Source organism: Arvicanthis niloticus, chromosome 6 (genome assembly GCF_011762505.2).
Source record: "Arvicanthis niloticus isolate mArvNil1 chromosome 6, mArvNil1.pat.X, whole genome shotgun sequence".
In the NCBI taxonomy this organism is placed as follows: domain Eukaryota; kingdom Metazoa; phylum Chordata; class Mammalia; order Rodentia; family Muridae; genus Arvicanthis; species Arvicanthis niloticus.
Genome location: NC_047663.1, coordinates 28,481,119 through 28,501,763, shown reverse-complemented (window position 1 = coordinate 28,501,763; position 20,645 = coordinate 28,481,119). Strand labels below are relative to the sequence as shown.

The 20,645-nt window shown below is 38.0% G+C and overlaps 1 protein-coding gene across 32 annotated transcripts in view; it reads left to right on the top strand.

Annotated features, from left to right (window-relative positions):
* Mbtd1 (mbt domain containing 1) overlaps positions 1-20,645 on the top strand; it is a 58,819-nt gene that overhangs the window by 17,228 nt on the left and 20,946 nt on the right. For 13 of the 32 annotated variants that reach the window (XM_076936011.1, XM_076936006.1, XM_076936020.1 and 10 more), the window contains 8 exons: positions 1,240-1,439; positions 4,739-4,878; positions 6,202-6,325; positions 8,356-8,438; positions 17,063-17,180; positions 18,892-19,026; positions 19,592-19,680; positions 20,175-20,409. In XM_076936011.1, the coding sequence (XP_076792126.1) occupies positions 1,286-1,439; positions 4,739-4,878; positions 6,202-6,325; positions 8,356-8,438; positions 17,063-17,180; positions 18,892-19,026; positions 19,592-19,680; positions 20,175-20,409 (1,078 nt within the window). In that variant the 5' untranslated portion in view covers positions 1,240-1,285. Of the gene's footprint in view, positions 1-22; positions 82-1,239; positions 1,440-4,738; positions 4,879-6,201; positions 6,326-8,355; positions 8,439-17,062; positions 17,181-18,891; positions 19,027-19,591; positions 19,681-20,174; positions 20,410-20,645 lie in introns of all 32 variants that reach the window. The other 19 variants (XM_034504602.2, XM_034504604.1, XM_034504609.2 and 16 more) reach the window with 5 other exon arrangements.

Sequence of the window (20,645 nt, the reverse complement as noted above, 5' to 3'; positions counted from 1 at the left end):
ATACTCATGTTACTTTATGCAGCAGGTGCTAACCTTGAACATGTGATACTCCCGCCCCAGCCTGCAGTGTTGGGATTACAGGTGTGTCCTGCTTAGCTTTTATTGTCAATTTTATATTAGCAAAGCTAGAGTCAGCTTGGGAGAAGGAACCTCAATTGAAGAATTGCCCTGGTCAGATTGGTCTGTGGGTATGTCTGTGGAACATTTTTTTATTCATTATTGATATAGGAGGGCCCAGCCCACTTACTGTAGGGGAGACCATTCATCGGCAGGTGTATATGAGCTCTGTAAGAAAACTAATAGAATAAGCCAGAGAGCAAGTCAGTGAGGGGTGAGTGTTCCTCCATGGACTCTGCTTCAGTTTGCACCTTGAGTTCCTACCCTCACTTCTCTCAGTGATAGACTGTTACCTGAAGGATAAGATGAAGTAAACTCATTCCAAGTTGCTTTTAGTCATGGTGTTTATCACAGCAACAGAAAGCAAACTAAAACAAGATGTGTGCTATCATGTCTGGCATTAACTCTTAAAAAATATTAACAGCCTGTAGTGTACCATCTGTAATCATTAATTTTCTGAAATGTCAAGATGATACTTTCTTGAAAACAGGGTTAGAATAAGCTATTTTGAGGTAACATATATTACTTGCTAAATGAACTAGCTGTGTAGTAGGCAAGCATATTTGAAAAATTTGGAAGACTTTGTTTGGGGGAGGTAATTTTTTTGATGGGGGATTGCCTTAAGCAATCCTGTCTCAGAATAAGAAAGAGGGCTGGAAAGATGGCTCTGGTTGATGCTCTTCCAGAGGACACAGGTTCAGTATGCCATGTGACAGTTCACACCTGTCTATAACTCCAGTTCCAGAGGATCTAGTGACCTCCTCTGGCCTTTATGGGTACCAGGCACACAAGTAGTGCATAGACATACATGCAGGCAGAATACCCATATGCTTTTTTTTTTTTTTTTTTAAAGAAACTTAGAATATTTGAAAAGGATACAGTGTTGTCTGCTAAGCCTGCACCTATAATCCTAGTAGCTTGGGAGACTGAGTGGGAGGATCACCTGAGTTTGAGGCCAACCCAAGCTGTAACAGACTCCCTATCATATTAAACAAACAAAAATGATCAGTTCTCTACTAGATTTTCACTTGTCAGATCTCACTTTGCAGAATTTGTGTTAAGAAATTATAAAGGAGATGTGTATGTGCACTATGTCATATGTCACTGGTTTCTTCTACAAAGACAGAACATTCTTCACAATCCAAAAGAAAAAGCAGACTCGTTCGGGATGTTTGACGGCTATGATAGCTGCAGTGAGGACACAAGTAGCAGCTCCAGCTCTGAGGAGAGTGAAGAAGAAGTTGCTCCTTTACCTTCCAATCTCCCAATTATCAAAAATAATGGACAAGTCTACACATACCCAGATGGTAAATCTGGCATGGGTGAGTGTCTGTACTTTGACCTGTTGTGTGACTTTATGTTTGAGCTTGTGTTTTCATTGGACCTTTTTGTTCAGATTCCTTTTATTTTATTTTGAGATAGTGTGTTGATGTGTAGCTCAGATGGGTCTAGAACTCAAAACCACCCTGTCTTTGCCTCCGAAGTACTGAGATTATAAGCAATGGCACCATGTCTTGCCTCTCACTTAGAATATTTAAAGGACTGAAAGAGACTGAGCCTGAAAGTCGGGAGTTCCAGATAAGGTCAGTGAGTTTGTGTTTCATTTGTTTATCCTACCTTCCAGGGAGAAGCAAGTAGAACAAAATTATAAACAACATAATAGTACACAATAAATTCAGTTATGACTATCTCTTGAACTGAATGTAGGAGTGCTCATACAGTTTTTAAAAACAATCAGCTAGGGCTTACTCTGTGATAATTTATTCCAAGTTTTAGGGCAGAGGTGGTGGGGCATTATGTTTCAGTGTTTTGAGGAAGAGTTGGTTGGTTTTCAGAAGAGGTTACACTATAAATCACAGGCTGACCTGAAACTCAGATAGTACTCCTGCCTCAGCTTGCACCACTGGGCTTGGTGCATAAGTTATCACTTCTAGTAATAAGGTGCTATCTAGTTTACACAGAAAGTGGTCTCATTTTTAGTAGTTCTTAGTGCTAAAATATGCTTAAGATTGACCCAAAATGAACCTGTTTTGACTTCTTTTCCTTTGGTAGTAATGTTATTTTGAAGACTAAACTAGGGGCCAAGAGATAGTGCTTTCCTAGCATGCACAAGGCCCTGGGTTCTGTCATTGGGACCACAAATTTAAAAAGTGTACATATGTATGGACTACACAGGGAAGCCATCCCAGAAACAATTTTTTCTATAAAAATCAACTTCATTATTTGAGGCAGTTGCTCAGTTAGTAAAGCAACATGGGGGCCTGTGTTTGATCCCCAGATAGCACATAAAAAGCCAAGTGTTGACTCATAATTCCAACCAGAACTAGGGTGGTGGAGACAGGAATCCATGGAGCTCCATAGAAACCTAACCTGCTTGGCAAACTTTGAACCAGACTGTCTCAAGAAAACAAGACAGAAGGCACCTAAGGAACAACAGCTGAAGTTGACCCCTGGCTCTCATGCACACACGCATGTGTGGTCTGCTGTGTATACACTGTCACAGAGCTTCATTTATCAAACCCCACTAGAATCATATGTGGTAGTGCATTTACTAATCCCAGCAGCAGAACTGAAAGTTTGAGGCCAGCCTAGGCTACATGAGACTTTGTCTGGGGAACAAAACAAAAAGATAACACAATTAATTAAAATGTTCATAGGACCAGGCATTATAGTGCATTCTTTTGATCCCAGAGACTCTGGAGACAGAGGCAAGAGGATCTATCTAAGTTCAAGGCTGCCCTGGTCTACATAGCAAGTTCCACAACAGGCAAGGCTTCATAGAGATACTGTCTCTCCAAAAAAAAAAAAGTACATACAGAAAGATAGGTGTGTAGCTCAGTAGTAGAGCTCTTTCTTGCATGGAAAGATGCTGTGTTACCTAGCACGACAAACCAGAAAAAAAGAATGTCAACTGATATTTCTCCGTCATGGTTGACAAAACTGTTTGAAAACTCACCTCAGAAATATTGAACTTAGTGTGATGGTGGACGCCTTTAATCCCAGCACTTGGAAAACGGAGGCAGGCAGGCAGAGCTCTGTGAGTTCAAGGACAGCCTAGACTACATAGTGAATTCCAGAATTTCAGACCAACCAGGGATACATAGTGAGTTTCTATGCTAAATATTCTTGCTGTAGTTTGGTGATGTCACACCAGTGTAGAAAATCTTATCACAAAGTAGCAGTGCAGTTTGACATTGTATAATTCTTGTCAAGGATTCATTGTCCCCTTGACTGATTTTGTTTTGTTGGAGACAGGATCTCACTGTGGAAACCAGGCCTGCTTTTTCTCCCAAGTGCTAGGATTAAAACTATACACACCACTATGGTGGCCACCCCCCCCCCTTTTTTTTTAATGAAGATAATTAGAAATCTTTTAAAGTCTAGAATTTGTACAAGGAACTATTCCTTTTTTTTTTTTTTTCTTTTCTTTTTCTTTTCTTTTTTTTTTTCTTTTTGTTCTTTACTGGACACAAAGCCTTAGATCTTAGATTTTGGATATTCTGTCTTGTTTCCATTTTTTATGTATTTGTAAGTACTGGTTATGTTACAGGTGTCTTTAGCCTAACCATTTGTGTGAGACATTAACCTATTAACCTGTTGGGTTTCTCCCCCAGCTCCCCTTAGGTCATACTAAGGATTAAACCTAGAGCCTCATGAACGCTAGTTTTCTGCCACTAAACTCTATATCCCAGCCCACTTTTTAGTGAGACAGGATTTTACAGAGTTACCCATATTGGCCTTGAATTCACTCTGCAGCCTAGGTAGACCTTCAACCTCTCAGCCTTTCTGCCCCAGGCTGCCTGCACAGACCCAGCTCTGTCATTCTTGAATTACAGCTTTTTGTGACATTTATTTATGTAATTCTGCCTTTCAAACTATTAGTCATTATGTAATACCTACCAGAAACGTAGCTGTCTCTTGCTCTAACTAGTTACTAGTAGACTTCTACCTCAAAATTGAAGCTTGCCTCATCCTTCCATGTCCCCTGGACATAATTTGACAGAATCCTCTTAATTTTTCTAAATTCTTGGGGTTTTTTGGTTTTAACCTTTGCAGTGTTTTAAAGGCTTTTGCTATCATTTTGCTAATCCCCAACTATGTTGTAGTCCTCGTATGAGTCTTTTGCTCATAACCCATTTAAAAGCTAAAATTCAAAACATGTAACAAATATATCTATCTATCTATCTCTGTGTGTGTATGTATGTATGTGTGTATATGTGTGTGTGTGTGTGTGTATGTATGTATATATATGTGTGTGTGTATACGTATATGTATGAATGAAAATGCCTGTTAGCAGATGATAAGCATTAGGAGAAATCTTAGTTGAAAACAGGGTCTGTCTCTGTACACAAACACCCTCATACCCTCAGTGTTGGGTTACAAACATGCATCACCATACTCTCTCAACCTTTTTAAAGGCTTTAGGCCTTCAGGAAATTGCTAGACTTTGGAGACACCACTACCACCATGGCATCAATTCCTATCTAACGTTTCTCTATAATTTGTGTAAGAGATAGGGAAAAATAATTCATTGCATATATTTAAATACCACTAAACAGGTAGAGAGACATTATATTTTATTATATGATGTTCATGCTGATGTTTTTATCTTATTGATTAGCTACCTGCGAGATGTGTGGGATGGTCGGTGTACGAGATGCTTTTTACTCTAAAACGAAACGTTTCTGTAGTGTTTCTTGTTCAAGAAGTTATTCATCAAACTCTAAGAAGGCAAGCATTCTGGCCAGACTTCAGGTAACGGTACAGAAACCTTCTTCTTCTTCCTGTTTCCCATGGCTTTCACTCCCTGGTCATCTGACTGTGATTCACTGCACTCCACCTTTGCCTACGGGCTAGTGGTTTACAGCCTACACTGTTAGGAATGTATGAGCCATGAGTAGTGTAAACTGGAGCATCTTACACAGTGAAACATGCTATCCACAATAGCTATAAATTATCTGTATAAATAAGGCCTTTAACACATAAGTACAATTAAATACCTTGTTCTATGTAGAACATAAAGCTATTCTCTAGTGCTCCTCTCCAGTTTATCCTTTAGTTCCTATCAAGGCAGAGAATGATTCGTTTTGGGGTTTTTTTTGTTTTGTTTTCTTCCCTCAACTTTGCTCTGTACTTTGAATTTTGTTTTTTGTTCTTAAGGTTTTTATTGCTGGGGTGAACCCCAACTTTGTTCATAGTAGGCAAGTTCAGCTTTGTACTTTTGAATATATCCAGCTTGATGCCTTAACCAAATATGTTTGGTTAATATAACTCAACTCTTTTAAAACATCCATGAAATAAAAAGAAAATCATCTTCTTTTAAATATATGTTAGTGCTGACCAAGTACTGGTGTCTTGACTTCCTTGACTCAGTTGTTAATATACCATCTAAAAATTTCTGAAGGTATTATAGTACTGATTTTTGTAATTCTCTTTTGTATGATCACAGTTTTTCTCTTTTTTAGTGTATTGTGATCATTACATAGCACTGAGTTATTTAAATCCCCCAGATGAAGGAAATACATCACTTAGATGTATTTCTATATTTCAGATAGACAGTTCCCAAAGATCCTGAGCAGTGGTCTGTACCCAAATGGATGCAGTTTGTCACACTGAATTTGGCCATGATCATTATGTCATTGACCTTTTGCGTTAGCACTAAAGGTATAAACCTCAGTCACCTGCTCTTTGAACACTCAGTTGACTTCTCTTACCACATCAGTAGCATTGCTCTGCCGCTGCATGATGAATAACCCTGATTCTTTCTACTCTAAGAGGAAGTGGAGTGTCCACCACATCCTATATTTTAACACTTTATGGGATATAATTTTTATTAACATATTAATTCGCATATTGCTGTTTTAGTCTGCACCAGCTCTACTGCCCATATTAGATAATTACATTGTAGCAAAACTCAAAAAGAAAAAAAAACTCTAATGTTAAAATTCCTTGTATGTTTTCTCTGCTTTAATAATTTTCTAAACCCCTCAGTATTTAAGCAGAATGAGTAGTGTGCAGTCATGTCAGATTTTGGTTATGAAGGGATGAAGAAGAATCCTATTTACTTAACTTTTCTTGTTTCAGGGTAAGCCTCCAACAAAGAAAGCAAAAGTCCTTCAAAAACAACCTTTAGTTGCTAAATTAGCTGCCTATGCTCAGTATCAAGCTACCTTGCAAAATCAAGCAAAGACAAAAGCAGGTAATTCTGGTAAGTGTAATAAAAATGAAATATTATTTATTCGCCTAGTTTCAAGTAACAGCATTTTAACCTTGGGTTGTGTTTGAGTTGTGTGTGTGTTTTCTATTGGCACATTTAGACTTGTGTGCTTCCTGGTATCAGATGGTTGGTTGGTTAACTGTTGCAAAGGGGAATAATTGACACATAAAGACGTTGGTACAATACTGATGGTATTGTATTTATAAATACAAGTGGGACATTCCTAACAGAAAATACGAACTCTGATCTGGGAGAAGGCACTTGTTAAGTGATAGTCTTCACCTAGTACGTAAGGTCCTCATTCAGTTCACAGCACAACCAAAAGGAAGATCTGAAATCCAAATGTTTTGAAATATTTAAGCACCAATAAAGTACATGTAGATGCCTAAAAATCCATGAAACTCTGAAATCTGACATACTTTTAGTAGCAAGTACTTAAAACGGGCTTAACTAATAAAAGCTTGTATTATTTAGCTACTTTATTCTTCTGGTGAGAGTTTTACTATACAGCCCTAGTTGACTGTGATCCTCCTGCCATCATCTATTAAGTGCTTTGAGTACACGCATGTGTCATCATCACATCTCACTGAAGGTTTTCTTTCCAAAATATTAATTTTATTTCTTTTCAAGTTTTTAAAAAAAAAAAAAAAAAAAGATAATTTTCAAAGCCAGGCAATGGTGGTACACACCTTTAATCCCAGCACTTGGAAGGCAGAGGCAAGTAGATCTCTGAATTTGAGCCCAACATGGTCTACAGAGTGAGTTCCAGGACAGCCAGGGCTAGAACAGAGAAACTCGGTCTCAAAAACCAAAGCAACAACAACAATAATAATAAAAAACAGTAGCAACTTTCAGACTAGCGAAATGGCTCAGCAGGTAAGAGTACTTGAGACCAAGCCTAGAAACCTGAATGTAGTCCCTAGAACCCACATACTATAAGGAGAGAACCAACTCCCAGAAGCTATCCTGTGACCTCCACGTGCTTTTGCATCCACATGCTCCCTAACACACAATAAATAAGTGTTCGGATTCAGGAATTACTTCACAAACCACACAAACATGATCTTAGTCAGACACAGCTAGTTTATTTAGCATATGCTCCCGGACTGGTCGACTAAGCCCATGGTCCAGATTTGGGAACTGAACCATGACCCCGAGTTAGATCCTACAGGGTTTTTAAGCTCAAAATGTACAAACATCAGTGCCCAATTATTTCACCAATCAGGATTTAGGGATAAGGGATTTCCTTAGGAGCATGTCTTTGTACATTTATCTTGCTCCTTTTGGGTGGGGTATTCAGCTGTGTCAGGGGACTTCCCTTGTCTAATAACCATGTCCTGACTTGTCTACTGGGATGTCAGTTACCCACATATATGTCTCCATATTTCTGCCAAGTAGAATATCAGTTTCCAGGGAAGTCTTGGGAACTTAAAACACTAGGCCACTACTCACTATGGAAGTCTTATTCCAAATAGTTTATTAATTTGTTGCAGGTGTCTCTCTTATGTTAAATCTATCCCAGGGGTAGCTTATACCATAAAAGCTTATACAGAGGTGCAGGAAGTGCTTCTGGGTGGTTGGTTTGGCTCCAAGCTTATTGTAGGTAAATATATAAAATAGTTTTACTGACTTCTATCGTGGTTGGTTTTCAGGGGCACAGAACATAACAAAATATGTAATCAATCTTGGTATTAGAAAGTTTCCTAGTTTGGGGGATGGGGTGGGAAAGGGAGGGATATCCTTGTGGAGATGGGGCCAGTGGAAAGGTATGGGATATCGAACAGTCAGAGGGTAGACCAGGAGGGGGATAAAATCTGGACTGTAAAAAAAGATTAAATACAATTTTTAAAAAAGAAAGAAAGAAAAAAAAAACAGTAAGTTTCCTAGTAACAGTAGAAACATATGAGAAAGTTTTCTTATAATGGCAGACTAGCCATATAACTGTTACCTAGGCCTTAACAATAAATAAATTTTTGTAAATAAAATGTTAGAGAATTATATCTAAATTTATTTTATTTCAGCAATCTCCGTGGAAGGCTTCAGCTGGGGTAACTACATCAACAGCAATAGCTTCATAGCAGCTCCAGTTGCCTGTTTTAAGCATGTGAGTATGGAATTTCTTTCATGCCATGAAATATTTGATCTTTAAATCTGAATGTACAATAACATCTCATCATCTTATCCTTAGAAAGTGTTTGCTTATACCAAAAGAGAAAATGTTTGTCCTTTATTATTATACTTAATAGCTAAAAATAACTTCTTATGTTTTGTAGTAAAATCTTCACATTAAAAAAAAAAAAAAAAAAAAAAAAAACCCCTTTTGAGGGCTTTTGAAGTATTAGAGTTCAGGGACAGGTGGTTGCTAACACACCTGGCTTGCTGCTAGCATGTCACATGGTCAGCCTAAGACCTTTATCTCAAGAACTTTGGGATTTGATCAAGTAATTTCTAAAAGAGGTGTTTTTCCTTGGTCCTGTTTTGCCTTCAAATGTTAAAAAAAAAAAAAATCACACCCTAAGGAATTAGCATGAATGTTTTCTTGTAAGCTGAAATAAGTGACCTGTGAAATAAGTTTCTTAAAAACACTTTGAAAGATATTCTTTTCAGAGCATTTAATGTTTAAAAAATGTATCAGATATCATTTCACTTTAATCTTAAGATAATTTGCTCTAATATTTCTTTACATGACATGATTAACTTATATTTAAAGACTGTTTCTGTGCATACATGAACAGGAAAAAAGTTAGAAATTAATGAAGTTTTGTTCACACTTAGCATTCTGCTAAGGGCTTTATTAAATAACAACATGTGAACAAAACCACACATGCTTTCTTACCATGAAATTCAAATGAGTTCTCACTTATTCTGCCAGTGAAGAAGGATTTTTTTTGACAGACTCATGCATATTAATTCACTGGTATAAATATATTAAATCCCGGTGCATGAATTTGTTGGTTTTCTTCCTTTAATGTACAAATGTTAAGCCCTTTGTAACATGCCATCTAAGAGAGCCTAAAATGCAACCTTTCGGTGTTTACCTGTGTCAAGTGAGTGACTCATGCTGTGCTATTGGCAAATAATGTCAAGCTAGAAAATAGGTGATGTGTGTGGCCGTGCCATGTCCAAGTAGAAAGAGAAGTGCAGAGCTGGATAGCACTCACTGACAGGACACCTACACAGCCACTGGCAGGAGAGCCCATTCCTACCACTGCAGAGCATAGGTCACAAGCTCAGTCCTCAGTGGTGCTCTGTGGTGCTTAGGTGCTCAGAATTCCATAGTAAGTCTTCATCCCAGATTCCTGATACATCTGTCTGTTGTCTCTTTTTAAATGGCTTTCATCTTTCTTCAGATCTTCTTTTTAATGTTTTATGTCATGAATTAGGTCATGCCTTTTTATATAAGTAGCCAGGATATTTTAAAAATAGCATTTCGAAGTCCTGAAACTGTGTTTCATTTCCTGTCCATATCTTTGAACAGTTATATGAAAATAAAGTTCTTTGTGAGTATATCTCTTACAGTAATTAAGTTGGTTGGTTTTGCTTAAAGCTTTGCTATTTTAAAACTGATAAGGTCATAGAACAAGAAATTGTACCCTGGAAATAAGTGTGATTCTAGAAAGGACTGGAAAGCTGTATACTAAACTGATAGTTGTGTTTCTGTGCAGGGGAGCTGTTTGAATGGGGATAGAGATGGTAAGAAAGGGCCTTTAGACTTGTAACAATTTGCTTCTTTTTTTTTAAACAAGAAGAATATAATTTAAAATTTAGTTTCAGGATCTAGGTGTGATAGCATATACCTATAATCCCAGCACTTGGAAGGTAGAAGCAAGTGCATTCATCAAGAGTTCAAGGCTAGTCTCAGCTACAAAGAGAGTTGAAGACTAGCAATAGAGGCTGTTCTGTGGTGTAGATTGGACAGCTAACTTACTCAGTAAGGATAACATGGGACCTTCACTTTTTCGTTCAGAACCAGTTCCTATTCCACTCACCTTTCTTTACTGTTTTCTTTTTATTAGAGAGGAAACACTTTGTCTTAGTACAGTGAATTCACTTTGTTGCTTTAATAAACATTTTCTGGGGGCTGGAGAGATGGCTCAGCGGTTAAGAGCACTGACTGCTCTTCCAGGGGTCCTGAGTTCAATTCCCAGCAACCACATGGTGGCTCACAACCATCTGTAATGGAGTCTATGTGTCTGAAGAGAGCAATTGTGGTATACTCATATGCATAAAATAAATAAAAAATAAACATTTCCATTGAAGCCATTTGATTTGAGAGGTAGACCATATGCTAAACTCAGTTTTAATCTTCAGTTGACTCTCCAATATTCCCCACCCCCACCCCGAGATCATTTGATATCTTTCTAAGAAAAGTTACTGGTTTGGGCTATAGGAAGGCTTTACCAGGAATTGCTGGAAGCAGAGACCCTGTCTCATACCAGTATCCTTCTAAGACTTAACACATTCTCTAGTAGGGTTTTCTTCTTAGAGACTCAACATCTGCCCTCTTGCGCACTCAGGTACCAGATAGGCACCTTCACATTGGTAGAAATTATTTTTCAAACCTAACTGCAAATACACATCTCTAATGTGAGATGCAAAACCAAAGCTGTCTGGTTGAAACAAAAATTGGTATGAGTGTGCTGTCCAAATCCTGAGCCTGGATTGGATTCTCTGCTTAACTAACCTCCTCCAGATACCCTATCTTAGCACTTAACAGTCAGGCATTTTCAAGTGAGAAATTCTTTAAATTTCTAGAAACAAAGTTCCTACAAAGTATATTATAAGGCTAGAGAGATGGCTCAGCAAATAAAGTGCATATATTGCTCTTGCATGGGATCCAACTTCTATTCCCAGCACCCATGTTAAGTGGTTCAGAACTGCCTAGAACTCCAGCAACACAGAGATCTGATGCCTATGGCCTCTATGACCATCAGTTCACGTGCATAAAGACACATATACAAAAACATAATTTAAAATAAAAATAAAATTTAGAAAAATAAAGATATCTACCTTAGAGGCAAGCATGGTGTTATATAGCTGTAATCCCAGCATTCAAGAGGCTAAGCCAAGTATCCTGCCTTTGTGTTTGCAGCCAGCCTAAGATACTTTGAGTGCTAGGCCAACAAAGTGATATGCCATGGCTTTGACTAGTAAATAAGTAAATAAATAAACAATCTTTGGAACCAATCCTGCTGCTATATCGAAGTCTTGGCTATAAAATGTTCACAAGTTTAAGGCCAGCATGAGCAAGTTGATGTGACCTCAGTGCCACCAAAAAGATAAGTCTGCAGTGAAAATTGACTCCTTTTTGTCCTTTCATATATTATTTCTTACCTAATTAAATCTGACTTAGACCTCAGTCACAGCAAGAAACCACACTTACTGGTTTAACAGAGTAAATTCTGTCAGAGCTTTGGTCTCCAATCCTTGGCCTTTCCTTGACAAATCCTAAGTTGGAAATCACTGAAATGGGTATATTTTTACTTAATCCTCAATCAGCCAGATATGGTGACAAATATTTGTTATCCCAGCGGTCAGGAAGCTGAGGTAAGAGCATTGTGAACTTCAGCCCCACCTGGCTGCAGAATCAGACCTTTATCAAAAACCTTAAAACAAAAGAGAAGAAAAACGGTCTATAATATAGTAGCATAGTCACAGAGCTGGCAACTTCTTCAAAGCTTCCCATCACCTAGACCATCTCTTCAATAAAGCTTTGACCACTTTTTTGAGAAGCTGGATTATAATTTTAAACTTTACAATTTAAAGTCTTCAGTTCTTTTTCAGATTACTTTTAATTATGTATATGCCTACATGTGGGCATGCATACCTAGTACAGATGCCCATGATGGCCAAAGATGTCAGATCCCCTGGAGCAGGAATTCAAGTGGTATGAACTCCCTGACATGGATGTCAGAAAACAAAGTTCTCTACAAGAGCAGTTTGCACTGAGTCATTTCTTTGGCTCTTTTTTAGTTTTTGGTTAGTAGTATCCATACAAGGAAAAAAAATCTACATAGTACTAATACAACCATATACCACTTAGATATGTTATATGGATTCATCAGAGTCACAGCTATTTATTTATCGTGTGTGTGTGTGTGTGTGTGTGTGTGTGTGTGTGTGTGTGCGCGCGCGCGCTCGAGATGTTTGCAGAGAACTGAAATAGAATCTCTCCCTACATAGCCCAGACTGACCTGGAATTAAAAATGTTTTTGCCTCAGCCTTGCAAGAGGGACTGTGCAGATGTGCCATCATATGTAGCTAGCTGCCCTGTGACTTGGGATTTGGGGAACGGCGCTGGGTTTTGTGATATGGGTTGTGGGATGATTTGTTGACTGGTTGCTTTTCAAAACAGGATCTCTGTAAACCAAACTACTCCGGAACTCATAGCAGGCCTCCTGCCTCAGCTTCTTATATGTTAGGATTGGAGGCATGATCTACCACAACTTGAAAGCAGAGTTTATTTGACCTTTTCATTCGGCCTCCATGAGTATACCTGGTATCATTAACATAATATAGTCTTTCTGTTGTTTTTGTTTCTAACCTGGGTGTAGTTTTCTTGAAGAAATAAGTTTTTTCTTATTTGCACTGTGTATCATACATACTTGTTTTAATGATAGAAAAACAGAAGCCCTCTTGTTTTTGTATATGAGTGATATCAATAGCTTAGCTTCAAAGTAAAATTCATGATATAATTTCTTAGACACATGTTTATGAGAAATACTTTTCCTACTGAAGTTACCTTTTAGAGTATATCGCACTCTGTCTTTGACCCATGCAGAGAGAACTCTGGAAAATACATAATATAACTTTATTATAAATACAGATAAGACCTCTGTGTATTATCTTAGATTATAAAATGTCTTTCTAATGAAAATAAACATTGAGTTGGTTTCCTCCCACACTAACAGAAGCATAAAGTGTATTCTCTGCAAAGGTAGCAAGCCCCACCCTGAAAGTTGCCTGCCTGCCTGCCTGCCTGCCTGCCGTGGGTTTACAGGGAAATCTAAATTAAAAGGAAGCCTAAACAAACCTATGTTACTGTCTTAACTTCGTACTCTTTTCCCAGAGTGGATTTTGTTTTTTGCTTTGTTTGTTTGTTTTATGGTGGGGAGGTCTCCTGGTGATTAACCTGTGTTTTGTTTTATTTTAATTAAGGAGTTTTAAACCCAAGTGTAGTAGTGCATAACTGTAATCTTACCACTTAGAAGGCTTCCTTGTTTGAGAAGCTGAGGCAGGAGGATCACAGCAAGTATAAGGCTAACTTAGTCTACATAGTGAGTTTCAGGCTAACCTAGGCTACAGAGTAAGACTTTGTCTCAAAAAGGGGGTGGAAAGCTTTAAATTAGTGACCTCTTCTTCCTTTTTTAAAAAACATATATATAGCATTTTTTCTCAGACATTTTCATGCATTCCATTTTCCTTGTGCCCTACATCTCTGTGCTAGTATTATCCCCACCCCATAGATTCTTGTGTCTGATCAAAAGGTGAGTATACTTTCTAGAGAGAATGAGATGATAGTAAACTTTTGTTCTGTTTTGTTTTGTTTGGTTTGGTCATGGTGGAAGTTGAGAAAGGGCCTTGCTATGTATCCCAAGCTAGCTTCAAACCCAGAGTTCCTGCATCAGCCTCCCAAGTACTGCTATTACAGATGTGCGGCACTGTGCCCAGCTTCTTTTCTTGTCTTTTATGACCAAATTTATTTAATCTTTTTCTAATAGATACACATTAATAACCATATACTATTTTTTGTTCTGAAGAATTATAATGATGGGAGTTTGCTTTATCATGGGGATAATTGCTTTCTTGGTTTCCTACCTGCAATTTCAAGTCTAACCTCTGCCCATTTATACTCTCTGAAGGTTGGTCGTGGTTATCAAAAGTTACAGGTTAGCAGTACTGTAGAAGTGAATCTTTGTCTCTGTTCGCATTATGTGTGCCCTCTGAGAATCTGAGTACCAGTCATCTGGGCTACTTGGAGTACCTGAGAATGTTCTTGCAGTAAGGAAATAAGACTTCTTGCCAGATTATTTTCTTTCAGATAGATAGATGAAGGTTATCATACATTTGTGTTGGGGACCCCTCAGCATTTGGATTTGGCCATCTCTACAGGACCTGATGACAGCTTACTTTGCAGGGAAGGAGAGTCGCTCCCAGATAGCTCTCACGAGAGGCCCTGGAGCAGGAAGTGGTGGAGCAGATCTTCCTTGTTTGGGAGGAGCCTGAGGTAGACCTCGCATCCTGAGTCTGGAAGGTAAATTTGTTGTTACCTGTAAATGATGGTTCTGCTAGTTCATGCTATGCCAATCCAGACTTTGAAGGTGTCCCTCCTGCCAGCAAGAGAAGGCAGATGACTTGGATGAAGATGGCTGTCAAGCCCTGGGTCATTCAGTCTTCCACACTTAAAAGAATATTCATTTAAAACAAAAGGGCAGATTTATCTATGAAATCACTATTATTTCAACACATCGAGCACATACTATGTTGTAACTGTAGTGCTCTATCTTGTTGATTTTTGTTTCTTCATTTTTTTTTAATAGAGTGAACTATATGGATTGGTTTAAGAGGGCCTAGCAGAACCACAACCTTACAGGCAAGAACAAATGTCACTTTCTGCTACTTTCTCCTATACCAATCCAGACTATAGGGACCAAACCAAAGATCTCCCACTCAAGTGAACATTACCTTTTTTTGTTGTTGTTTGTTTTTAAGTAAACACTGATACGTCTTTTCTTTAATAAATAGCATTAAAAGATATTTTCTCCAAAAATAATATTGAAGCTTTAAAAGGGAATCAGCACCATAAATTGTCAAGTCTAGCTGAGAAAGGAGTCCTGTATGCAAATTTCATTTTTTAGTATTATTTTTTAGTATTGTGCCCACCTAATCTGTAGCATGTCAGCAGTCATGCCTCTTCTCAATAAAAGTCAAATTCACAGATTTGGCAGTCCAGTAAAGAGTAGCTACCCTACTATAGTTTAATGCAGCTTTATGCATGCATTTACCTATCTTCTCTGGTTGTTAATCATCACAAGAAACAAATATATGGTCTTTGTATTAATATATGTTAGCTTAGTTTATACTATCTGTCTTCCTTCTAGCCACTCCTTTTCTAATCTTATCTGCTGGCATTAGGGATGGCCCTACAGTCTAGAGTGATGTAGGGAGAGGTAGCAGAACCTGAAGGGTCTAGTCTTCCTGTTTCAAAAGGAAAAGCAGGTATGATGGCACACACACCTGTAAGGCTAGCACTTGGGATGTGGGGAGGCTGTGGCAGGAGGATTTCAAATTTAAGGCCAGTGTGATGTACATGGCAAATTCCAGGCCAGCCTGAACTACATAGCAAAACCCTGTGTCAAGTGGGGGATGGGAGTAGTTTTATTTTTTACTCTTCTCTTGGGAAGATATATGTGTGTTTCCTCCCCATAGTTACAAACAGTTGAGATTGGGCATGTCTCCAAGTGAGTAAGGTATATTCATTGCTTGCTACTCAAAGTGTTAGCCATTACTGCTATGTCTTTGGCTTCTAGATCTATCTTAATTCACTATTTTTTTTGACATTCTGTTTCCTTCAGAGATTTATTAACTGTTTAGAGGACAGGAATTAAATGTTGTTTTAGACTGACTGACTGGGTTTACCATCACAGTATTAGGGGCTTTTCCTTTGACAGAATATATTTTCTTTCCCAATGTCCATATTTGCTAGTTGATGTCCTTGCTTGCTTATCTTTTAGTTTTGAGGCTGTTTTATTTTTACCTAATTTATCCCTATTATCAGGTCTTCAAGAACCTCGCCCTTTTTATTTATGTCCAGTGTTCTACATTTCATGAAAATGTTGGTTATCCAGGGCCACAGAGACTAGAATTTTCAGCCCTAATGAATAATTATAAACTCATGTGCTTGACTTAATTTACTATTCCATAAAATCCAAGTAATTGTATATTGCCTTGTAGTTTAGGGATTCGTAGAAATGGTTCGGGAACATGTTACCTTTTGGGGAATGCAGTTGTTATACTCTTAAGTACTTTTCTCAGTTGCCATCCTAACCAGTGGTGTGGAGGCCTGTGGTCAGCAGCTGGAAGTTTTCTTTTCATAGTAATTGTTGCATAAGAAATTTTGAAATAATAAATTAACTGTTTTCTGTGGGCCTTATTTCCCAGATCGCTTCAAGTCCCTCTTTAATTACCCTTTCACTGCTTTTTCCTGTCTGTCTTAATAGTCTGTATTTACCTTATGTGGATTTAATTTACATTTCAAATATAGATACCTGTTCTATTTCTCTGGATCATGTTGAATAATGCCTGTTAATTGAGATTATTTTCCTCTATTCTTGGGCAAGATTTTTAGAAATTAAGGGGTAAAGTATTTTTCACTCAGTGCACATTAAAAACACTTAAGTTCCTCAAGTCAGCTTGATATTATGATGTCCGCCAAGTTTGTGATTCAGGTTTTAGAATAATTGTCACTTAAGTGTTGCATTTAGTCTGTTGAATTTCAAAGTCAACATGGATCTAATATTTGTAGATTCTGTCTTCTGTCTTGAATTTGATCCTGACTCTGGCTTTCTCCGAATAAAATTCTTTACAACATGGAATAGAAACTATGCATTAAGAAAAAAATGAGTGGATAACTTTATTTGAATATTCCATTACTGATGATACTTAATTTTGAATGATGTTTCATGCTTATGTTACTAAGATGGTAATTTAATAATTTTTGTATGACAGGCACCTATGGGGACCTGCTGGGGTGATATCTCAGAAAATGTAAGGATAGAAGTTCCCAATACAGACTGCAGTCTACCTACCAAAGTCTTCTGGATTGCTGGAATTATAAAATTAGCAGGTGAAAAGCATACATGGTGATTTACTAAAAAAAATGCCAGTGACGCAAACTTTGTTTTAAAAAATGTATAAAAAATTTGCAAGTATTACAAAATAAATAATATATATGTAGGAGTTGGCAGATTTTTTTTAATAATTAGCCAGACAATATTCTTGGATTTGTATCATTTGCAGTTTATTACACTCCTGTCTCTATTCATTTTAACTTGTGAACAACTATATCAGCATATAAACAAATGTATATAGCTGTAGAGTCTTATTTGTGGAATTTGAGTCTATCTCATAAAGCTGTCACAACTTTATCTGAAGGAAATACTGTCCTTCAGTTCTTTCAGCCATTTAAAAAAAAAAAAAAATCAAACAGTATTCCAAGCCAGCCAGATGGACTTAATCTCCAACTTGTCTCTCAATTAACAACACTAAATCACTAAATATTGCTTTACTGTTCACTGTCCATAGAGTTACCTAAAGGTGGCTTTGATGCCAGGTGTAGTGGCCCACACTTTAATCCCAGCACTCAGGAGGCAGAGGCAGGTGGGTCTCTGAGTTCAAGGCTAGCCCCAGCTATGTAGCATGATTCAGATCAGCCTGGCCTACATTACAGAAAGAAAGACCTGGGGGGGGGGGGGGGGCGGTATCCTGGAGCGCTGAGGGGATGAATTCAAGGCCTGAGTATGCTGGGTAAGGCCTCTCCTAGTAAACTACATCTGTGCCTTTGATCACTCTGGCAAGAGTCCTAAACTCTGTATTTTCTCCTGTCCTCAGACCATGCCTTTTCCTTGAGACATCTGTCTACATAAGATTCTTTAATGTTTCTGTTATTTGTTGTACTAGTAAAGACAGCACTTATGTCCCAGGTGTTTGAATCACTTGCATGTAAATAGTTCACAAGATCAGCACATTTCCTATCCAAAAATCACTCCTAATTACTGATTCTAGTTTTATATTTCTGGTTTGTCTTTTTGCCTCCTTTGTCTTCCAGTTATATTCTTTCCTATTTTGGTAGTAAGCCTTGGAGAGGCAGTGCCTACTACTACAGCAAAGTGAGAGACAGAGTCAAGAAAAATTCACCAAAAACTCATACACTAGCAGGCAACAAAGAGATCCTTTCTCAAATACAGTGAAAGGAGAGGACCAGTACCTGGGATTGCCCTCTGACCTGCATGCATGTACACACACACCCCAAAAACAAAACTCTTAAGAACTATTTCAGAAATGTTAATTGTACTTAATCACCTTAGCACTTAGAAGGTGGAGAAAGAGTTTTCAGCCCTGTAGTCAGTTTGATGCCAGTTTCATCTATATGAGACCCTACCTCCAAAGAAAACTACCCATTCTCAAGAAACTATCCTCCTCCCACGTTCTTCCACTGTAGTGTTCTCCATCCCGAGCATTTGAGAAATTATGAGTAAAATTGAAATACAGAGAAAAAAGCCATGCTCTGAAGAATTGTCTTTGTATTAACAAAGGATTCTCAAAGTTGAACAATAGTCCAACAGAATCAGTATTGGCAAGGGACTCACAGATTTTCCACACCATCCCATTCCCTAGCACGGGAATCCTTAGAAGGGGCTAACCTCTGTTAATAAACGGAGATGATTCTGCTACAAGGGGACAGCAAAGCTTGACAGCCATTACCTTAAGAGCGGTATCATTTTAATTTTGTTTAATTTTAATTTTGTTTTTTACTATGATTGATTTGTTGGCTTTAGGTTATAATGCCCTTTTGAGATATGAAGGATTTGAAAATGATTCTTCTCTGGACTTCTGGTGCAATATATGTGGGTCTGATATTCATCCAGTTGGTTGGTGTGCAGCCAGTGGAAAACCTCTCGTTCCTCCTAGAAGTGAGTGGCCTCATGGTCATTTAATTCTATTTTAAACTCCAGATTCATTTATCTTAGTAGGTATGAATATTTTGCGTGTGTGTGTGTGTGTGTGTGTGTGTGTGTGTGTGTGTGTGTGTGTGTATGTATGTATGTATGAATAAATGCATGCCTGAACCCACAGAGGGCATTGGATCCCCTCAGAGCTATAGTTCTAGGCAGTTGTGAGCTGCCATGTTGGCTCTGGGAATCAAACCCTAGTCCTGCAAGAGCAGCAACAAGTGCTCTAAACCACTGAGCCAGCTCTCCAGCCCACGGTCATTTAAAACATATGTCTAAGTGGTGTTTTATGCATAATATTCTAAAGTAATACAGAAATTAAAATGGACATTTTTTGTGTCAGATAGTTCTTATGCTAGCAAGACATATACTCATTTTCTCCATGCTTGCTACCGTCAATCACCTTAATACTCATAACTTGTTGCTAACCTTGTTTCTTTGTTTTGGGTTTTTTTTTTTTTATTATTATTAATTTGTGAAACAGTTTTGTCTGCTAAAGGATAACTACTTATTTCTTTTATTTTAGCTGTTCAACATAAATATACAAACTGGAAAGCTTTTCTAGTAAAAAGACTTACTGGTGCCAAAACGCTTCCTCCTGATTTCTCACAAAAGGTAAAAGTAGGATCCTTAAAGAATTGAAGAGCTCTTTTAAAAGAATGATTTAGAAAGGCTTTTAAAGAATTGTAGCTTCTGAACGGTTAAATACCAAATACATTTTCAGAGAGGATGACTCATACCCATAATCTCAATACTGAGGGGACTGGGACAGAAGGGTGGCTAGAAGTTTCCTCTAGGCTAAAGAGTGAAACCCTGTCCCCCAAAACAAAACAAGAGCCAGGCATGGTGGTTCCTACATTTAATCCTTGCACTTAGGAAGCAGAGGCTGGTAGGTATCTGTAAATTCAAGGTAAGCTTTATCTATATAGCAGGTTCCAAAACAGCCTGGGCTACCTTGTCGCTCATAGATCAGATTGATGAGGGGGGGGGGGTTGGGGCAGGCAGGCAGACAGATAGACAGACAGACAAGAAGGGAGGACAATATTAAAGCTGCATATAGACCTTTGTCATGAGTCTCCAACAAGATTTTTTTCTGCTTTTGTTTGAAGGTTTCTGAGAGTATGCAATATCCTTTCAAACCTTGCATGAGAGTAGAAGTTGTTGACAAGAGGCATTTATGTCGAACAAGAGTAGCAGTGGTAGAAAGTGTAATTGGGGGAAGACTACGGCTGGTGTATGAAGAGAGTGAAGATAGAACGGATGACTTCTGGTGCCACATGCACAGCCCCTTAATCCATCATATTGGGTGGTCTCGAAGCATAGGCCATCGATTCAAGAGATCTGGTAAGCAACTGTCACAAAACCTTTCGATAATATTAGTGAGGCTGAGTAACGACTTGGTTGTTTCTCTTACCTACAAAGTGTAGATCCTGATGTTCCTTCTACTTCCTATCTATTTATGATAGTGTACATTCATGCATGAGACCATGGGTTTTATTTCTGGCACAAAAAGACAATTTTCATCTCTTTTTCTCACAACTACAGTTGTACTCTTTTTTTTTTTTTTTTTTTTTTTTACA